The sequence below is a fragment of the Mobula hypostoma genome, chromosome 17 (assembly GCF_963921235.1).
Source record: "Mobula hypostoma chromosome 17, sMobHyp1.1, whole genome shotgun sequence".
Classification (NCBI taxonomy): Eukaryota; Metazoa; Chordata; class Chondrichthyes; order Myliobatiformes; family Myliobatidae; genus Mobula; species Mobula hypostoma.
The window spans coordinates 19,227,764-19,251,013 of record NC_086113.1 but is presented as its reverse complement, the minus strand read 5'-3'; the positions used below and the strand labels follow the sequence as shown (position 1 = coordinate 19,251,013).

At 40.3% G+C, this 23,250-nt stretch overlaps 1 protein-coding gene across 6 annotated transcripts in view; it reads right to left on the bottom strand.

The window, feature by feature from the left end:
• The window catches only part of LOC134357872 (triple functional domain protein), a 345,138-nt gene that overhangs the window by 238,518 nt on the left and 83,370 nt on the right, over positions 1 to 23,250 (bottom strand). For all 6 annotated transcript variants that reach the window (XM_063069603.1, XM_063069602.1, XM_063069598.1 and 3 more), the window contains exon 2: positions 1,338 to 1,412. In XM_063069603.1, the coding sequence (XP_062925673.1) occupies positions 1,338 to 1,412 (75 nt within the window). The remainder of the gene's footprint in view (positions 1 to 1,337; positions 1,413 to 23,250) is intronic.

Below are 23,250 nucleotides of genomic sequence, written 5' to 3'. Positions count from 1 at the left end.
ACAGGTTTTCAGAGCCCCACCAGGTACACCATCACGGCCTAGCAAGGATTCACCCTCTTGAAAGATGTTCTGACTTCAGACTCCGAGACAAGCATTCAGCAAATACTAATCTCCTGGTTCATCCATGGCTTTTGGTTTGGGTATGACAGGTATGTTCTTGAAGGCACACACTTATCCATGCTGATTGTGATAAAGTTGGTGACAAATGTGGCGTATTCAATCAGACTCAAAGATGAACTCCTGAACATTGTTCACTCCAGCAACTCAAAGCAGTCCTGTAAGTGCTCCCCTGCCTCTCTTGACCATAACTTCTTGGTCCTAAACCAATGATCCTGCAGTCTTTTGTCTCTGTCTATATGCTGGGAGCAGAAGTACAGCCAGAAGATTGGACTTCCCTAAATGCGGGCAAAGTGTGGCATGGTAAGCATTCCTGATGGTGGTATAACAGTGGTCAAGTGTGCTGGCTTGTCTGGTTCCACAGGTGATATGCAAGTGGTAGTTCAGACACCTCTTCAAGCTGGCCTAGCTGAAATCTCCCGCAATGATAGGAAAGGCATTAACAATTACTAATTCTGGAATTTGTATCATCCTTCGACTGAATTGAAGCGGATTGCTACAATTTATCATTAATCTAATTAAAAATGGGGGAAAGAAACAGACAGAGAATTTAAGTCAAGAGATGCAGAGATGCAGTAAAAGAGGTATTTTAAAAAAGACAACACAAATTGGGGAAATACTGAGCAGATCAGTCCTGAAGCATTTATTTCTCTCGCTATTGGTACTACCCAACTGATGAGTATTTCCAGCATCTTCTACTTCTGTTTCAGATTTCCAGCATATGAAGGTGTGTGCAACCTTAGCTGATAAATATATTTTTGTTGTATGTATTTTAATGCCCTTAGCTGAAATATTCTCCTATGTCCACCAGGTGAATCCCTCATCTCAGCCTCTTCATCTAAGGAATATAGACGAGAATGTTATTTATCCACCAGATGTGATTAGGCCACGAAAAAGCTCTACTTAGCCCTACTTTCCTCAACTAAAATTGCTTGCAATTCCATAATCATGGAATGCAGAGATAAAACAGAATACATCCACCACTTTGCTGCCCATATCCTAATCCACAATGTCTCCTTTACCCATCATCTTTGAACTCTCTTTAAACTTCAGGTTCAAAAACACTGAATCGGTCTATAGGTTTTTATTAACGTGCAATAAAATGGGGAGGGACAGTTAGAAAGATAACAGATAAAAGGGTAATTGCTAGAAGTCAGTCCTCCTCTAAACTAGAGCAAACTCTTAAAGGTATAGTTTAAAATTTTAAAAGTTTGGTTTACCTGAGAGGAATGCAACCTTCTCCTTCAGTATTGGAAGAACCTCCATCGCCTTCATCTCATCATTTTTACGAAAACCTGAAAATGAGAGAAAAGCAATTTAACATCAACATTTCAAGTTTCAGACAAATGTCTAGAGAAATTCTATTCCTATCTAAACTTGTAATTTTAAATAATCTTTAAGAAAACTTATTGGACATTTTTTATATTGTAAATATGTTTTCTTGTATGCCTCACCTGCAGGTACCTCATTATAACTGAGTCACTATCCAAATCAAAGGGACAATTAATTCTACAATGAACTATGAACAGAAATCCAAATTCTTGAACTAAAACTGGATATTAGCAGTGATGTAATGCAATCAGATACTTCCGTTTTTGTCTTTTGAACAATTATCATTCCACCGTGACTTTGGTCATGCATTGTACCATAAAGATCTGACACTCCCAACTTCCACATTTCCAGGAAAGAACATTGCAGAATACATGGCTCTTTCAGCCAAATCTCCAATGGTGTTAAAAGCTGTGTGCAAATTTTTTCATGCAGATATGTTTATTCAAATACAATGTAACAGGTTTCCAATTCCTCTTTTTTTATCCTGTCTTCAATAAGCAGAGGATACACACCAGGAAAAATGGCCCATTTATTCCCTTGAATCTGCTCTGCCATGTCTGAATTGACTGAAGGTCTCAACCTTATTTTCCAGCCTGATCCCCACAGCATTGGATTCCACTATAAATTCACCCCAGCCTTAATAACCGAGATCCACAGGTCTCTGGGGTAGTTAACCCCAAATATACAGAATCCTCTGAAAGAAGAAAATACTCTTTTCAGACTAGAATGGGTAATCCTTTAACCAGAGACCATACCCATTTTCTAAATTCCCAATAGGAAAAATATCCTCTGACATCTTCCCTGTAATATTCCTTCAAATCCTTGAACATGTTAATAAGATCCTCTGTAAATTCCACTAATCTCCAGAGAATACAGACTCTATCCTTTCTCAGCACTCAACTCCATAACCTCAGGAATCAACTTGCTCGATCTTTTTTTTACAATATCTCCAAGGCAGGTATATCTTTTTTTAATAATGACACCAAAAGACTGTGGAATACTTAAAATGTGATCTATTTCTTGCCCTGTAGAGATAAAACAAGCTTATTAATGTTCGTATCAAATCTTTCCTGCAACTACGGACAATGTCCCATCTGCTTTCCTTGGTACTTGCTAGGCTTTTATTCTATGTTTCTCACACAAGAACACTCATTTCTTTGAGATTATACTAAAACTAGTATCGAAAATAATTTACAATAGCCATAATTGTGCAGTTGATTAACATGTAATTGTCTGGGAAAAAGGAAGTACTACCTGATTTAATCTCAACTGCTTCATCAATGACTCTCCTTCAACCCGTTCAGAAATGGGGTTGTTCTCTGACATTTATGAAGTCCATGCCTGCATGCAGTAAGACCGGGACACATTCAGACATGGGCCGATAGGTGCAAGTAAAATCAATTATCAAATCTCCCCATCAATATGCTGTTGCTCAATGGTGACTAGAAATGCCATTGTACTATACGAGCTGAGCATATAGTGCAGCCACACAAGCAAATTCTGAAGCTGGAAATCTTGTGGCAAGCGATTTAGTCAGAAGGTGGTAAATCTGTGGAATTTGTTGCCATGAGCAGATGTGGAGGTCAATTCACTGGATGTATTTAAGGCAGAGATAGATAGGTTCTGGATTAGCCAGGGCATCAAAGGGTATGGGGTGAAGGCAGGGGAGTGGGGATCACTGGAAGAATTGGATCAGCCCATGATTGAATGGCGGAGCAGATATGATGGGCCGAATGGCCTACTGCTGTTCCTATATCTTATGGTCTTATGATTCCAATCGGGAGTGTGATAGTATAATCTCTACATACTATAATTGTATAAATGCAGCATCAACAACACTTAAGAAACTTAACAGCCACCTTGATTTTAACCCATCAATCATCGTAAGATGACTAGTGGAATCCCCCACCAGAGGAAAAACGTGAAGCTTATAAAAACCTTATTTCAAAGGTACATTTAATGTCAGAGAAATGTATACGATATACATCCTGAAATGCTTTTTCTTCACAATCATCCACGAAACAGGAGTGCCCCCAAAGAATGAATGACAGTTAAAAGTTAGAACCACAAAGTCCCCCCCCTCAAGTTCCCCTCCCTCCCACGCATAAGCAGCAGCAAGCAACGATCCCCCTTCCCCCCACCGGCAAAAAAAAGCATAGCACCCACCATCGAGCACTCAAGCATGAGCAAAGCAACAGCAAAGACACAGACTTGCAGTACTCTAAAGACAGCCCGTTCACCCTGTAGGCAACATACCACAGGCTCTCTCTCTCCCTAACAAGGGAGAAGAAGGTGTCTCTGTTTCACTCCATTATTTTAAATACTTAATTAGAACATGCCTATCTTATGAGTTTAACAAATTGTGTAATGGATTAGACAAAACATTAATCATTGTTGCCAAAGTATTAATCTAGTGGGTAAAAAAAAACTTGAATTGTGTGTCCTTTTCTGTATTTTCATAAAGAAGTGATGTCAACTGCATTGATAGGTGAAATTTCTGTTGAGGATCAGGAGCCAGTGTTCAATTCCAATCATTAACTAACTGGCATTTGAATCCTGTACAGCAGATGGTAACGATGCCTGTGTGGTCATTAGTCCTGCAAGTTGTTATACATTTCCAAAATATCTGCAGAGAATTTTCACTGCAATCACTGCACAGAATGTCATGAGACATTCCCTTTGCAACATGCTGAGCTTAACTAAATGACATCAGCCTCATTTTATGCTGAGGATGCAGGCATACATGGATGGACGAGTTAAAATTATTTATAGTGCCAATTCTGTTGTGATTTACAATACAGATCACGTGTAGTCTTGCTCTAACTGGCCGAAGCAGCTGTAATGCATCAGTAAGCAGCTTATTAAAATGTCTCTTTTTATCAGTGGAAGGGATGCTTAAATTAATTTCAACAGCTCAAAGTTAGTAATGTTGTTGAAGTCGTCAAAGTAATCAATGAACTGAATCATTTAGCAAGCACTTAACGTTTCTGGACTGTGCGCGGCTGAGATGTGATAATAGCTGAGCAACTCACAGGCCTCCTTCAATGTCAATCGACGATGATTGCCAAAAGGTACATGAAACAAAAAAAGACTACACAACAGAAAAGGAAATTATTTAGTGTATTGCACTGCAGCAGCTGAAAAAGAACTAACTGTCTGAATCCCTTTTACAAGTTAAGCCCTTCTATAACCTCACGTATTATGGCATTTAAAGTGAATCTTCATATACTTTTTAAATGAGTGTTTCTATAATGAATGTAGTGAGAGAAATTATTTAAAGTTTCAGCATCTTCGAATGTAGTTGTATCACATCTAGAGAAAAAATATCCAAGACACTCATTGCATTTTAGAGAGCAAAATGGTAACGTATACAGCAGTGGAAAATCTCCAACATGACTCGAATGAAAGGCTGCCAGTTTCCAATCTCCTCTAGCCACAGGCATGGTGCTGGGCGACTGAAAGGAAACTAATATGATACCATTGTCCAAATTGCCAGAAAGGTATTGGCTGAGTAATTGCAAGCCTGACATCAGAACTGGATAAATAATTTTGAGAAAGAGAGGCGCTGTATTAATTAGTGTTTGGTCAAGAACAGCCAACATGGATTTAGATTTAGTACAGCATAGTAACAGTCCATGTCAAAATGTTATTCTGCCTAGTCCTATCAATCAGACGTATGGACCATAGCCCTCCATACCCCTCCCATCTAAGTATCTACGAAGCTTCTCATAAATGATGCAATTGAAACTGCATCCACCACTTTGCTGGTAGTTTGTTCCACAATCTCACCACCCTCTGAAGCAGTTCCTCCTCAGATTCCCCTAAAATATTTCACCTTTCACCCTTCACCTAAGATGTCTAGTTCTTGTCTCACATAACCTCAGTGGAAAATGCCTTCTTGTATTTACCCTATATCCCTCATAATTTTGTATAACTTTATCAAATCTCCTCTCATTCCCCGACGCTCCAGGAAATAAAGTCCTAATTTATTCAACCTTTCCCTATAACTCAGGTCCTCAAGTCCAACATCCTTGTAAATTCTCTCTGCACTCTTTCAGTATTATTGATACCTTTCCTATAGATAAGTAACCAGAAATGCACACAACACTCCAAATATGGTCTCACTAATGTCTTATGCAACTTCAATATAACATTACAACTCCAGTAGGTAGTTTCCAGCATCTTCAACTTTTTGCTTCCATGTGTATTGATAACACAGGCTATACCCACATGATGAACTTCAGTCTTCGGACAACACAAGTATATAAACAAGCATTTGGGACTGTGTGGGATGGATGGGGATGGACTGCCAGCTGTTGATTCTCCCCTCTCCCCTTCTATTCTTCATACTAGCTATCTTCCTTCTCTAGTCCTGTTGTTGCTTTTCAAACTGAAACATTGACAGTTCCCCCTTCCCCAAAGATGCTGCTTATTCTGTTGAGTTCCTCCAGCAGATTGGTTGTTGTTTGGAGAGAATGCTGCATTCAAAGTGCTGTCTTCTGGATGAAACATTGAACAAACGTTCACCAATGAAGATAAAAAAAGTAAAAAAGGATAGTAGAGGTTTTAACAAACGATATTCAAGTCAATATTTCTTCTGCTTCAACAAGATAGCAGTGAAACAGCATTATTTTATTGTGGGTAAGATACAATTATTGCTTTTAGTCTTACTGTCTTATAATTATCTGTTACTGAACTTTCTTTATATTCTACAGAACAGAAGACCTGTTGTATTCATGAAACACCTCACATTAGCCAAAACTTTGTGTTGATCTAAGCAGTGCTCATACCATCTTGTTTGGAATTTGGAAGGACTTTTTAATGGTCATTTATAAATGTTCACAGTCAAATGAGCAACAAGCTGCATTATTGGATTTAATTATCTCTGTTCAAAGTGACAGTCATAAACATTATAAATAATTATGATTAATTCAACCACAAAACATCACAAGTTCATTTGGGAATGATGGGACTTTTCAAAATGGAACTAAACTATGGAAAAAGTAAAAATACCAGCCATTACATACAGGATCTTACACAAATAAACTTTCAAAATAGTACTGTTGTGACAGTGATATAGAGAAAAAAGGTGGTCCAATTTTATCCACATATAAAAATGTATAGCGATTACAAGGACAGGCTTGATTTAATCCTTCAACAAATATAAACCAGCATATTTAAAAGTAAAAATGCCGTGAACACTCAACAGATCCAACCCAAGCCTTGGAGAGAATGAACAAGTTAAGACACAAGACATAAAAATCTCATCAGAAAACCCAAAACATTAACTTGCCCTTTCCCTCATTGGATCTGCTTTGATTTGCTGAGTGTAATTATGAACGGTTACTTGGCTCAACAGACTACTTCACCATCCATTCTACATGTCTAAATTTTACAAGGGATATCTGTGAAGAAGAATTCAAGTTCAGAAAAATCATCCATCATCGATAATTAATATATCCAAAAACCTAATAACATCTGATAATCTGGTGAAGCAAGAGTAGGCTACCTGGTTCCTTGACGTTTCTCTGCCATTCAAAAAGATTCTGCTTAACTCTATGCCTTCACTTATTCCCATGGTCATAAAGCCTAAAAAATCTCCATCTTGATTGTTACGATATTCATTCATCTTGCACAAATTTGACAAACCTCAAATTTAGTGCGAGTAAGCCAAAGATTGGTAGGTTATTAAGAGTTTTGGATAAGATGGCTTCTGGTAAGATAGAGACACGGTCAGTCGCAGCGACCTCTCTGAGGTATAATTGTTCATCCTTTACCTCTTTGTTATGATCACAGGATACTACTGGATATTAAGAACATCAAGAACAGTAGGTCTACCCCACTAGCGGGTTGCTGGATAGCAGTGGAGCTTGACTTGTTACATACATGTTGCCGCCTGTTACAGGAAGGCATTGGAGGTGGTCCACGGTCCAACAAATGGTGCAAATGACAGAAAATCTGCAGATGCTAGAAATCAAAAGCAACACGCACTAAATGCTGGAGGAACTCAGAAGGCCAGGCAGCATCAACTGATGTTTCAGACCGTGACCCTTCATCAGTCCTGTCGACTGTTTACTCTTTTTTTCATAGATGCTGCCTGACCTGCTGAGTTCCTCCAGCATTTTGCATGTATTGCAAACAGTGCAATAGATTGCCTTGGGCATTTTTCTTATGATCGCAAAAGCCTGGTGGACATCAGTAATGTAGAATACCGCAGGTCGGTTCACTGGTGAGACTGACGGCAAAAATGCATGGCCTCAGTTGTTGCCCTAACCATGCCCTTATGCTGCAGGTTCACCTGTTTCAACCACTCAGGGAAGGAGACGCCAGAGGTCGTGTGGCACGGTGGGTGTCCATGCTGGGTTGGGGGCTGGTCTCTCCCGTCAGTGCTGCCCTTCAGTGTTCGCTCAATGGAAGACAAGCTGTATTGCATTTGTCTGCAGCTGCACTAGCGTATGCTTGTTCTTACAGAAACATGGCTCCCATGCATCAACAATCTACAAGACATGACACTCAGGGACTTGGGCAATATTATTTTTTGTGACCATATGTTTACTGCTGTAACATGCTGTAAGGTTTCACTGCTAATGTAATGGTTTCTCTGTAGCAGCAATGTTTGGGTTATGACTAGAGATAACAGGGTTTGGAATGCTGGGGCTATCCAATGAGAGAAATGTTGTTCTTTCTTGTGACTCTGGAAGAGAGATTTTCGTGGTCTTTTGCCAGGGAGAGATGAGGAGTGAAGACGCAAATGGAGAGAGTTGGCAGACCGCCGGACGGAGTAGACTTGGAGCGAGGGTCCGAAGGTCAGCGACGACTGGAGGAGGTCAATAGTGGATGACCAGCTTATCAGTGAGATCCAACATTGCGCAATAGACTGTTTCATGAGAAGGGGCCTTTTTCTTTTTTTTTGTTCTCTTTGCTAACCATATAGTCAAAGAAAGAATTATAAAACTCAATCATTTAATAGCATATTGTCTACTGTTTGTTATTTAGGGGTACTGATTTGTAACAGGGGACATATTGCGCAGCATCCACCCAAATGAGATCTCCCCTATATTAAGCCGCTAGCCGAAGCGAGAGTTACACTGCCATCATAATTATATGTGCCATGTGAGACTGTTGGTACTGTTTCGCACCTTGGCCCCAGCAGTAAGCTGTTCATTTGGCTGTATTCATGGGTATCTGAATGACAATTACACCTGAACTCATTAGCGTCTGTGACACAGTCTAGGTAACCTCACATGTGAGCATGGAAAAAAGGTGAAAACTGTTCAGCCCCTTGGGTGGTTTTACCATTCTGATACAACTTATTTTATTAGTCTGTAATGATGATTGACAAAAAATGTCACATTTAAAATTTAGCCCTCCACCAATTGTATTTTGTTGAATAGAATTCCAAGTATATCATTTCCTTGTTAGTGTTTCCCCAATCCTACTGAAAGATCTGTCTTTAATTTTTGAGACAATCCACTTCATTCTATACCTCCAACTATTGGAAATGTTGTCTATCAGTTCCCTTAATACCTGGTAAACTATCCTCCTTAACAGTCTCATTCTATAGAGGCAGATAGGGATTTAAGAAACACTCAGGTAGGCACACAGATTATAGAAAAATGCAGGGCTGTGTGGGGTAGAAGGGTTAGATTGACCTTAAAGTAGGTTAAAAGATCGGCACAACCGAGGGCTGAAGGGCTAATGCGCTGTACTACTCTGTGTTCTATGTTCTGAATTCCAGGGCATACAGTCCAGGTGCATGCAACTTCTTGTAATTTAAACCAAGCAATATTCTGGTAAATCTATACTACATTCCCACCAATGCAAAATCATCCTTCCAAATGGTTGGAGCCTAAAACGACACAGAATACTCTGACATGGTTTAACCTAAGCTTTGCACAGCTGCAACATTAACTTCCACTGCTATATTTCAAGGTCTGGGATTAGTGCAGGTAGTGATGTTACGGTGAAAAAAAATAAGTCACAATCTTGTTGAATGGTAGAGCAAGCAAGGGACTGTTTATATTTCTTACATTCTCTATGTTTAAATGTAACAAGAGACAATCATTTGGGGTAGTCATTTGCACAGGCGCAGAATGATACCAGAAAACATGCATGGATTTGTTAAAGACACAGTTTCCTCCATGCATCAGTATCCATTCACATCATGAGTTCGTGGGTTAACTGACTATTACAAAATAGATTCTGGTTTATAGGTGGGTGGTAGAATCTAAGGGAAATCAAATAGGGAGATGTTGTGTTTTTTTTACAAGAATCATTATTATAATTACTAAGGTTAATTGGTGTGCGCTTTTCACCACACTAAATTCACATTCCACATCTTTTCTTGGCGGCACAATCACAGTCCAATTGACGGAGGAGACCTTATGCAGATCCAGGAGAGAGAGATTTTAAAAAGGAGCTTTTGTGCGATTTTGGCTGCAAGGTCACAATTCATAAGCAAGGACATATAAAAATAAGACAGTGACAAGCAAAGCAGCAAATCCGTGAGTACAGTGTAAGAGTGGGAAGGCTTTGGCTCATCAGGCTTCAGCGAGAACAAGCTTGGGCAAGGTAAGTACCTGGAGAGCTTCATCCTCATTCTTCACCTGTTATTGCATAGTCAGAGCAGTGAGAAGGGCTCCAGGGGCTATTGTGTTCTTTGTGTGAGATGAGAGAACTCTGGGAGACCTCCAGCTTCATGTACACCAGGTGCACTGAGCTGCAGTGCCTCAGAAAACGTGTTAAGGAACTGGAGCTGCAGCTCATTGACCTTTGGCTCAGATGGGAAACAGAGAAGGCAACGGATAGAAACTGCAGCGAGGTAGTCACCCCTAAGGTGCAGTTGGCAGGTACCTGGTGACTGTCAGGTGAGGGAAGGGAAATGGGCAGCCAGTGCAAAGTACCCCTTCAATAGTAGGTATACTGTTTTCAATACAGTTGAGGGGAACAACCTACTGAGGATGAGCTGCAGCAACCTGGTCTCTGGTAATGAGTCTGGTGCTGTGGCTTGGAAGTGAAGGGAGAAGAAGACTGCAATAGTGATAGGGGATTCCATAGATAGAGGAATAGACAGGTGATTCTGTGAATGCGATAGAGACACCCAGATGATATGTGGCTTCCCAGGCGTCAGAGTCAGGGACATCTCAGATCGGGTCTATGATATTCTAAAAGGCGAGGGCGAGCAACCAGAAGTCTTGATACATATTGGTATCGTAACATAGGTAGGAAAAGCGAGGAGCTCCTGAAGAGAGAACTTAGGGAGCTAGTTGGGAATCTGAAAAGCAGGACTTCCAGGGTAGCAATCTCTGGATTGCTATCTATGCCATGTACCAGTGAGGATAAGAATAGGATGATTCGGCAGATGAGTGCATGGTTGTGAAACTGGTGCAGGGGGCAGGGTGTCAGATTTCTGGAACATTGGACATCTTCTGGGGAAGGTATGAAGTACAAAAGGCACGAGTTACACCTGAACCTGAGGGGACCAATACACTTGCAAGCAGTTTTGCTAGAGCTGTTGGAGAGGGTTTAAACTAACTTGGCAGGGGAATGGGAACCAAAGTGAAAGTGCTGTTAGTTTACAAGCAGAAGCAGTCTGTAGTGAAGCTGTCCAGAAGGACAGGCAGATGATAGGGCAAAATTGCAGTTGTTGGGATGAACTGCAGTAAAAAAAAAGGGGTGGAGAAAATTGAAAAGGGTGACAGATACAGCATTGAAGGTATTATATTTGAATGCATGCAGTATATAAATAAGATAAGATGATCTTGTAGCACAGTCAGAGATTGGGAGGAACAATGTGAGCAACACTGAGTTGTGGCTGAAAGAAAATTATATTTGGGAACCTAACATGCAAGGATACACATGGCATTGAAAGGACAAGCAGGTAGGCAAAAGGGATGGGGTGGCTCTGCTGGTGAAAAACTGAAATCAAATCCTCAGAAGATGTAGAACCTTTGTGGGTAGAGTTAAGAAACTGCAAGGGTAAAAAGACTCCGATGGGAGTTACATACAGCCCTCCAAACAATAGCCAGGACATGTACTACAAATTACAATGAGAGATAGAAAAGACTTGTCAGATGGACAGTGTTACAATAGTCATTGGGCATTTTAATATGAAAGTAGTTTGGGAAAATCATGTTGACACTGCACCTCGAGAGAGTGATTGTAGAACGGCTATGAGATGGCTTTTTAGGGCAGCTTGTCATTTAGCCCACTAGGAAATCAACTATTTTACAATAGGTGTCATGTAATGAATCAGATTTGATTAGGAAACTTAAGGTAAAGGGACCCCTAGGAGACAGTGATCGTAATATGATAGAATTCACCCTGCAGTTTGAGAGAGAGAAGCCAAGTCAGATGCATCAGTACTACAGTGGAGTAAAGGGAACCACAAAAGCAAGAGACAGGAGCTGGCTAAAACTGATGGGAATGGAACACAAGCAGAGATGATGGCAGAGCAGTGAAGGCCGAAGTTTCTGGGAGCAATTCAAAAGGCACAGGATAGATGCATCCCAAAAAAATAGCATTCTAAAGGTAGGAAGTCACAACTGTGGCTGAGTAGGGAAGTTAAAGCAAACATGAAAGCAAAAGACAGGGCATATAATAGAGCAAAAATTAGTAAGAAGTTTGAGGATTGGGAAGCTTTTAAAATGCAAGAAAAGGCAACTGAAAAAGCAATCAGAGGGGAAAAGCTGAAATATATAGGCAATCTAACCAATATTATCCAAGAGGATATCAATTTTTTTCAGATATATAAAGAGTAAATGAGAATTGAGAGTAGACATTGGATAAATGACGCTGGAGGTAGTAATGGGGGAACAAGTATTTTGCATCAGTCTTCACTGTGGAAGACACTAGCAGTATGCTGGAAGTTCGAGACTGTGAGGGGCAGAAGTGAGTGCAGTTGTTATTCCTAAGGAGAAGGTGCTTGGAAAGCTGATAGGTCTGATGGTAGATAAGTCAACTAGGCCAGATGGTCGACACTACAGGGTCCTGAAGGAGGTGGCTGAAGAGATCATGGAGGCATTAGTAATGATCTTTCCAGAGTTAATAGATTCTGACATGCTTACAGAAGATTGGAAAATTGCAACTGTCACTCCACTCTCCAAGAAGAGAGGAAGGCAGAAAAAAGGAAATTTTAAGCCAGTTAACATGGCCTCAGTGTTTGGGAAACTGTTGGGGTTGATCGTTAAGGACGTCATTTCGATATACTTGAAGGCACATGATAAAATAGGCCGTAGTCAGCATGGTTTCCTTATGGGAAAATCTTGCCTGACAAATCTGTTGGAATTCTTTGAAGAAAAACAAGCAGAATAGACAAAGGTGAATCGGTGGACGTTCTGTACTTGGATTTTCAGAAGGCCTTTGATAAGGTGCCACACTTGAGATTGCTTAACAAGATTAGAGCTCATGTTTTACAGGAAAGATACAAGCATGGATAGAGCACCGGCTGATTGGCAAGGTGCAAAGAGTAGGAATAAAGGGAGCTTTTTCTGATTGGCTGTGGGTGGCTAGTGGTGTTCCACAGGGGTCAATGTTGGGACCACTTCTTGTTACGTTGTATGTCAATGACTTGGATGACAGAATTAATGGCTCTGTGGCCAAGTTTGTGGACGATACGGAGATAGGTGGCAGGGCAGTTTGTGTTGAGGGAACAGGGGCTTCAGAATGTCTTAGACAGATTAGAAGAATGGGCAAGTAAGTGGCAGGTGGAATACAGTGTTGGGAAGAGTATGGTCATGAGGAAGGATATACTAGCTTTAGAGGCAGTGCAGAGGAGGATCACCAGGTTGATTCCAGGGATGAAGGGGTCAACCAATAAGGAGAGATTGAGTCGCCTGGGACTATAGTCTCTGGTGTTCAGAAGAATGAGAAGGGATCTTATAGAAACATACAAAATTTTGAAAGCAATAAATAAGACAGAAGTAGGAAAGTTGTTTCCATTGGTAGGTGAGACTAGAACTAGGGGACGTTGCCTCAAGATTCAGGAGAGAAGATTTAGAATGGAGATGAGGAGAAACTGCTTTTCCCAGAGAGTGGTGAATCTGTAAAACTTTAGTAGAAGGAATAAAAGCCTCAACTATTTTCTAAACAGGGAGAAAATTCAGAAGTCTGAATTGCAAAGGGACTTAGGAGTCCTCTTAAATAAGAAAAGAGCCCAAACCCATTGACATTGCAGAGGGTTCAAAAGAGGTTCACAGGAATAAATAGCTTATTGTATGAGGAGCAGTTAATGGCACTGGGCCTGTACTCATGGGAACTTAGAAGAATGAGGGGGATTTAGAAGAATAAAATGTATTGAAGTGTATGAGGAAAGGACATTCCTACGGTGGGGGAGTCTAGGACCAGAAGGAACAGCCTCAGAATAGAGGTAGGTCCATTTAGAATGGAGATGAGGAATAATTTCTTTAGCCAGAGGGTGGTGAATCTGTGGAATTCTTTGCCACAGGAAGCTGGGAGTATTTAAGCTGGAGGTTGATAGGTTCTTGATTACACAGGGCATGAAAGGCTATGGAGAGAAGGTAGGAGAATGGCGTTCAGAGGGAAATGGATCATCCATGATGAAATGGGTGGAGCAGACTCAATGGGCTGAATGGACTAGCTCTCTTCTACGTCTTATGGTGTTACTATCTACCATGGTGCAATCTGAACTCAGGTCAGCCAATTTCTTGTCCAGGCCTCTGGATTATGAACTTAATCACAGCACCACCATCATACCTGTGCTGACCAAATTTCAGACAATATAGATTAGATTAACTGATCTGTTACTTATTTAAACTAATACATCAGTTAAAGGCTTACTAAAGACATACTAATGTAAACAAAATCAGGAGAATCAAAGTCAAGGACTGGAATTGTAAAATAATCTTAATTTCCCTATCCAATCAATCCTTCATTGCATCAACACACACACACATACACACAAAATACTGGAGGTACTGTGCAAGTCAGGCAGCATCTATGGAAGGAAATAAATAGTCAAAATTTCAGGCCGAGAACATTATGAGTTCCTTCAGCATTTTGTGTGTTACTCTGGATTTTCAGTATCTGCAGAACCTTTTGTGTTTATATCATCACTGCATCAATACAATCTTTTTTGGTAGTGATCTTGATTATTTTGCCTTTCATCCAACAAGACACCTTTTTTTTTTACAAAATTGACTGAGACAGTTTAGATTTAATGTCTTCTGTAATCAGTCAAAAGGCTATCACAATGGCCAAGTATCTCAAACTACTCTTGTTGACAGCATGACTAACCTGTGTGAAGACCAGGCTGCAAAGAATGGCTTTAATATATCATTGACATCCAGAATGTTCTGTTCTAAATATAATTTTTTGAGAATTCCAATTTTTTTAAAGATGTTGCTTGATGCAAAATACTATATCTTGCACTGTGAAGGATGTAACAATTCTGGGTGGATTTTTAACCACTGCAGCATTTACAGATGTTTTCAATCATTTGCAAAGGGAGTCTCTTGTTTCTCTGCTAACCCACACTGTCACATGCCACACGTCTTTTGTGACATTCTTTATACTATAAGGTAAATAATATGCTTTAATTTTCATGGTTAGTCTTTCTGAATGGCAAATTAGCTGTTAATGACATTTCATCCTTACGATTCTGAGCTTAGTGAGGGATGCTCATCCCCATAGCAACAGACACAACTCGAAGCCTGAAAGGAATGTATGTAAAACTGTAAACCAACTGATAAAATTAAGGCTGCAAGAAAATGTTTTGCCCTTATTTTCTCTTTCAGTCTTCACTTTATCAATATTAATGCACCGAACTGCCCATAAACTCCACCCAGACTGGTAACAATATACAAGTCAGGAAATTTTGCACACTCCTGAAATTCTTATCCATGATGCGCAAATCCAGATCAACCATTTCCCAGCTGCATACTAAAAGATGGCATGGCACTGGGTAATTTGAATAACAGCTGGTGAATTCTTCATAATCAAAATGAAACAAGATGCAGATTACGAAATAAAAACTGAAAATAATGGAAAGTCAAGCTAATTCTGGCAGCATCTGTAGTAAGTGAAATAGAGCTAACATTGCAGAATGTCAGAACTAAGAAAAATAATCAAGTTAATTTACAGTTGAAGGGAAGGTTGTGAGTGCATGGATGCATGGATGCAGGGATGCATAGGTGGGAGAGTCTGAGTTATGAGGAGAAACTGGACTGGTTGGGACTGCTTTACCTGGAGCGAAGGAGGTTAGTCTGGGTGGAGCGAAGGAAGCTAAGAAATATACAGTGTACCATAATTAAGGGCATAGATAAGCTGGTCACATCCAGGGAATCTGAAAATAGAGGGTATAGCATAAGATGAAAAGAGAAAGGAACAATTTTTTCCGCCACACAGAAGGGAATGACTATATAGAACAAGTTGCTAGTAGAAGTGGTATAGGCAGGTGTAATTACAATGTTTAAAAGTCATTTGAGCAGGTGCATGGATAGGAAAGATTTAGAAGGCTACAAGACAAATACAGGCAAATGGGACCAGCTCAGAGAGGTACCTAGGTCAACATAGACAAACAGACCAAAGGGCCTGCTTCTGTGCTGTAGAGCAGCAGTCCCCAACCACCGGGCCACAGACCAGTACCAGGCTGCAAAGCATGTGCTACCGGGCCGTGAGGAAACGATATGAGTCAGCTGCACCTTTCCTCATTCCCTATCACACACTGTTGAACTTGAACATAGGGTTGCCAACTGTCCCGTATTTACCGGGACATCCCGTATATTGGGCTAAATTGGCTTGTCCCTTACGGGACCACCCTTGTCCCGTATTTCCCCCGCTAAGGTAGAGCATTCCTATGAAACCTTTCATGCCGAAATGGCGTAAAGCAAAGAAGCAATTACCATTAATTTATATGGGAAAATTTTTTGAGCATTCCCAGACCCAAAAAATAACCTACCAAATCATACCAAATAACACATAAATCCTAAAATAATTCTAACATATAGTAAAAGCAGGAATGATACGATGAATACACAGCCTATTTAAAGTAGAAATAATGTATGTACAGTGTAGTTGGGAAGATTAAGCCAAAACCGATTTGTGGAAAAAAAAATCAGCACGTACGCGCATGCGCAGCTCACATATGCGCACGTCACGCATGCACACACAGGTGCCCGTGCAAGGCTTCATGGTCATGGCAGTCTTTCTCGGGGTAAACACAGGTGTCCCGTCAACACACACAAAAAATGCTGGTGAACGCAGCAGGCCAGGCAGCATCTATAGGAAGAGGTACAGTCGACATTTCGGGCCAGGACCCTTCGTCAGCATTTGACTGCTACTTTTGTCTCTTATTTCGGAGTGAGAAAGTTGGCAACTCTAACTGTAAAAGACATGTTGAGGTGAGTTTAACCCTACTTGAACAACCCCTCCCCCACTGGTCGGACGGTCCACAAGAATATTGTCAATATTAAATCGGTCTGCGGAGCAAAAAAGGTTGGGGCCCCCTGCTGTAGAGTTCCATGACACCACGAGAAAGGGAATATCTCTGATAGTGTGAGGCCAGGCAACAAGTTATAGAGGTGATCTCGCTGACGTAATAGAAGAGCAGCTGGACAAAAAGGAAGTGTACACAGAGCATAAACACTGATGGTCTAATTGAGAAGAATGATCTGTTTCCATGCTGAAACCTCCATGCACACCTTGTAATGGCTGGCTGATAAATAATCAAATTAAATCAAGCCACTAAGAATTAAAATATTTCCAATTTGTTGTTATCCTCCAAATCATAAGCAATCCCACTGTAGGGTAAGGAAAGAATACCTTGTTATTTCAGGGCTAAAACTGCTGTAAAAAAAGATATGAGAATCCTAAAATATGCAAATAATCTCTTGAGTTGACGAGCAGAGGAATACTTAACATTATCAGTGGATACTTTCCCCAAGTATTCAGAAGATATGACAAAGGGACAACACAAATAATATGCTCTCCCCAAGAAGCTTATTCATTAATACAACTGGAGGAAATCATTGATTTTCAAAAATAGAGTAACCCCACCAGCATTTACATCTGTGATCCCTGAGTATTAGACAACAGAGGGTTAGACTAGAATGGATTAACATAGTGCAGATTTTCAATTAACTCATATTTTCCCACCAAAAGATCCAACGTACTTTCATAAATAACAAGTAAAAGAATAGAAATGCTTTTATTGAAAAATAAAGCTACTGTCAACATACATTTCATAACTGCAGACATCATTCTTCACGGCATGCAATTCAGACAACATAATATTAAAAAAACAGCAGAGGCCTACATATGGCAAAACCTATGGGCCCTGATTAATATTCAAAATGTAGTGCTTAGTTACTGACTATGCCTCTGCCTGAGATGTTCCAGACTAGTTAGTGATCTAACAGTCTATAATAATGCATACAAACACCTGTCCACAAAAAGCAAATTAAATCCAAACTACCTGATCAGTCCATTCAGAATCATTAACAGAGTGCTGAAAGATGTTGTCAACAATGTTTTCAAGCAATACTCACTTGCCAATTACCTCACTAATGAAGTTTAATATAGGTTCTGCTGTGATCGCTCAGCTCTGAAACACATCGAAGACATGGATTAAACATGGACCAAAGAGCTAAATTCCAAAGCTGAGGTGACAGATATTAGAGCAGGACATGTTTAGATGTTAAATTAAGGAACCTGGTAAAAAGTCAGAAGATGCCTGGAGGTGCAGTAAACTAACAATATCAAAATGAGAAAGAGGGGTTGTGTGATGATACAGCCTTGCTTAACCCTAATTTAAACAGGAATTCAGATAGCTGTAGACTCAATGATGAGTAGATGAGAGGATGGTGACAAATTTGAGTACTGCCAAATTTTAGGAGGATCTTTTGTAATTCCTGTAGGCTGACAGAATCAAATGTTTTTGAGCTCGCGAAAGGTCATTCAGTGTTGTCACTGCTCGCCGCACTTTTCTTGCATTAGTTGTGCAGTAATCATCATGTCCACTGTACCTCTTGATAGACAGAATCCACATTCTAACTCTAGAAGAAATTGATTTAGAAGAATTTTTATTATGATGTTCTTTGTGACAGAATTGAAAGAGATTGCATTGCTCTATTAATGCAAGTGGACATGACTTCTTTCTCGAAAACAGACAATTGCAGCTGTTCGCAAGATCACAAGACAAAGGAGCAGAAGTAGGCCTTTTGGCCCATTGAGTCCACTCCGCAGCTCCCCCATGAGCTAAACTATTCATCCATCTAGTTCCAATTTCCGGCTTTTACCCCATATCCCTTGATACCCTGACTAATTAGATACCTGTCAACCTCCTCCTTAAACACCCTCAATGATCGGGCCTCCACAGCCATATCTGGCAACGAATTCCACAAATCCACGACCCTCTGGCTAAAAAAATTTCTCCTTATCTCTGTTTTAACTGGGTACCCTCTAATTCTAAGACTATGGCCTCTTGTCCTGGACTCACCCACCAAGGGAAACAACCTTTCCACATCTACTCTGTCCAACCCTTTCAATATTTGAAACGTTTCTATGAGATCCCCTCTCATTCTTCTATACTCTAATGAATACAATCCAAGAGCCGACAAACGCTCCTCATATGTTAGCCCCTGCATTCCAGGAATCATCCTCGTAAGTCTTCTCTGAACTCTCTCCAACATCAGTATATCCTTTCTAAGATAGGGGGCCCAAAACTGCACACAGTATTCCAAATGAGGTCTCACTAATGCCCCATAGAGCCTCATCAACACCTCCTTACTCTTATACACTATTCCCCTTGAAATGAATGCCAACATAGCATTCGCTTTCCTTACCGCCAATCCAACTTGGTGGTTAACCTTTAGGGTATCCTGCACGAGGACCCCCAAGTCCCTTTGCACTTCCGAGTTTTGAATTTTCTCCCCATCTAAATAATAATCTGCCCGATTATTTCTTCTTCCGAAATGTACAACCGTACATTTGTCAACGTTGTATCTCATCTGCCATTTCTTTGACCACTCTCCTAAACTGACTAAGTCTCTCTGCAACCTTTCTGTTTCTTCAACATTTCCTGCTCCTCCACCTATCTTGGTGACATCCGCAAACGTGGCCACAAAACCATTTAATCCATAATCCAAATCATCGATATACATCGTAAAAAGAAGCGGCCCCAACACCGACCCCTGCGGAACACCACTAGTAACGGGCAACTAATCAGAATAGGATCCCTTTATTCCCACCTTTTGCTTTCTGCCTATCAGCCAGTGCTCCACCCATTTCAATATCTTTCCTATAATTCCATGGGCTCACATCTTATTAAGCAGCCTCATATGTGGCACCTTATCGAAGGCCTTTTGAAAATCCAAATACACAACATCCACAGCCTCTCCCTTGTCAATCTTATTCAAGATTACCTCAAAAAAAAACAATAAGTTGGTAAGGCAGGATCTTCCCTTCATGAAATCATGCTGGCTTCGGCCTATCTTGTCATGCACCTCGAGGTATTTCATAACCTCGTCCTTGAGGATTGACTCCAATATCTTTCCAACCACCGATGTCAGACTAATAGGTCTGTAATTTTCTTTTTGCTGCCTCCTTCCTTTCTTAAATAGCGGAACTACATTTGCGACCTTCCAGTCCTCCGGAACCATGCCAGAGTCTATTGATTCCTGGAAGATCATTTCCAATGCTTCCACAATCTCCAAAGCCACCTCCTTCAGAACCCTTGGGTGCACCTCATCCGGGCCGGGAGACTTATCTATTCTTAGTCCACTTAGCTTCCCAAGCACTTTCTCTCTAGTTATCTTGACTGTACCTAATTCTATTCCCTGATACCTCTGGCTATCAGGTATATTGCTCATGTCTTCCACTGTGAAGACTGATGCAAAATACTCATTCAGTTCCTCCGCCATCTCTTTGTTATCCATTATAATTACTCCAGCATCATTTTCAATTGGTCCCATATCTACCCTTGTCACTCTTTTACTCTTCATATATTTTTTAAAAACTCTTAGTATCCTTTTTTATGTTAATTGCCAACTTCCTTTCATAATTCATCTTTTCTTTCCTAATGACTTTCTGAGTTTCTGAGGTTCCATAGCATATCCTCCAATCCCTAGATGAGGTGGTACATTTGTGTCAAAATAACTTTTCTGGCATGTTTCAGAAGGAACAGCAACTGCAAGAGAGGTCTTGTTGTTAATCATCTCTTTAACCTATTGCCATGCTATACAAAGATTCTTCTCTGAGGATTGTCACCTTGTTGTGTGGAGAGGCTTGTAAGTTCCTGAGATTCCTGATGTCTGGAGATTAGCTCTTGATAGAGTCACCCACGGTGGTAAGGTCAAGGGGGAAGCTCTAAACAAAGAGCGATCTACCAAAGGCCTCAACAGTGGAGCTGGTAAAAAATGATGACATCACAATAGCAATGAAGGTCGAGGAAGGCTGCAGCAATGAAGGGTCCCCAGATGTCTTGCACTCCATGCCACTGAACCCTGACCCTGATCTGTCAAAAACAGTAAGATGGCTGCCCATGCATCAGCTTCCCCACACTAAACAAATTCAGACACAGGTATTCTCCATTTAGGGAATCCACCTTGACAATCACTTAGAAGAACAACATACTCAACCCAAGTGATTACACTACTAGACCAAGATTAAGGATTCTTGCAAAGAAAGAGGCTTGGTTACGAAGATCCTCAAAGTGTTCCCTGCAGTGACCACTGAATACCTCAGTTGCTTATTGAACACTCCTCTGTCCTTGGCTCCTGGCAGGAGGCATCCTTGGGTGTTTGGGCCACAGATGATCTTGACAGCATTAAACAATCAACCTGTTGTGGTTTCTCGCTTATTTTTGGATCTCCTTCCATCCACTATTTGCTTTTAGATCGTGCTTTTTGTTGGGAACATTATCTTTCGGACCAGGTGCCTGCGATCAGTTTTTCCCTAAACTGTTTCTAGTCAAAGAACACTTTGTACATACAATTTATTTTCTCCTAATCACCCTCATCAAACCAAATTCAGCATTTTCTGAAACCCATGCACTTCTTAACAGAAGCTAATTACTGAAATTCATAGAAAAAAAGGCACATGGACATTTTATGGCTCCTGACAACTGCAAGTCAATTTGCGATTATGAGGCATTGATTTAAGGGAGCTTTCTTCCATCCATTACGGATGCAGAGCTAGACTGAGAGGTGGCAGATGGAGTTCAATCTGTAAAAGTGTGAAGTGATACACTTTGGAAGATCAAACTTTAAGACAAAGTACAGGGTTAATGGCAGGATTCTTATCAGTGTGAAGGACAAAGGGATCTTGGTGTCCATGCCATAAATCCCTCAAAGTTGCTGTGCAAATTGATAGTGTGGTTAAGAAGGTGTATATTGTGTTGGGTTTCATCATTCGAGAGATTGGTTCAGGTACCACAATGTAATGTTGCAACTAAACTCTGGTTAGACCATGCATGGAATACTGTGTTCAGTTCTAGTTAACTCATTACAAGAAAAACATGGAAGGTTTAGAGAGCGTATAGAGGAGTTTGACACAATGGTCCCTACATTAGGAAGGAGGATAGGTTGAACCGGCTAGGGCTTTTCTCTTCGGAGCAAATAACAAGTAGTTCCAAAGTTAAGATAATGTTTAAATGCAATACATTTGGGCTATTTTTTATTGTTGTAGAGAAGGCTTCAGAACACTTTGTACGAACAAGGAAGCATGATAATAAACTCTGGATTTCAATAGTTTCATTGTACTATGCTCTCATGATGACGGGCCTTCTTCAGAGGAGGAAAACAAAGCAGCACGTTTCCATCAACAAGCATAACACTAACTCATTAATTCAGCTTTACTTTCTCTGCAGATGCTGGTTGACCTACTGGAATTTTCTAAGATTATCTTTTATTTCAGATTCCCAGCAAGTACAGTCTTCTACGTCTTAATATTCTGTTTCTTTTCTCTCGTCTAATCCCCCTCCATTTGCACCTCCTCAAGACAGATTCATCACCATAACAGCCCTTTATCAATGCCACTCAGCCAATGCCTATCCAAGTCATTCATCCTTTCCTTTCATCTCCACCTTATTACAGAGATTTACTCGTCACCCCCTCTTCCAACTTAAAACACTTCAATTTTTTTAAAAACTTACCCAACTTTGCTAACTTGGACCACAGACCCAAAACTTTGTTCTCTCCTCAGATGTTACACAACCTACTGAGTTCTCACAAACACATGAATTAACAGCAGGAAAGAGCCACTTAGTCCTCCTCCAACGTTCAGCAAGATCTGATAACAAATTCAATTCCACATTCTTGTTTACTGGCATTTCTACAATTTTCTGTTTTTATCTCACTTAAACACAGTTTTGTTCATAGCACAGAAGAAACTGAGGTAAGTTTCACAGCTGGAATCACTTTGCATTAAGCATCCTTTCACAAAAGACAGTTGGTCAGAACAGCTGCAAATCTAACACTATGACCTTAATCCAAATTTTCTCTGTAAACCACCTTACCCTAATATTTATTAAAAAAGGTAATTAGCAACAGTAACAGGTTCTGTTGAACTATTCGCTTTTATACAGCAATTTTCCTATTTAATTTTTTTGCCTTTGCTGGTCATAAGTTGTTCCATAAAATTATTGGTCTGGTAACCTTGTAGGATATCTAATTATCCTGACAAATGCATGTTTTTCATATGTAATAATAATGTACTTTATCTTTACAAATAAGCTACTCCCATAATGATTTCATCAAATTTCTACACAGAAAAAAGCCAACTACCTATTTTCATAAAATGCTTTTGGGATTGTTTAATGAATTTTGTTCATGTTATGGCATGAAC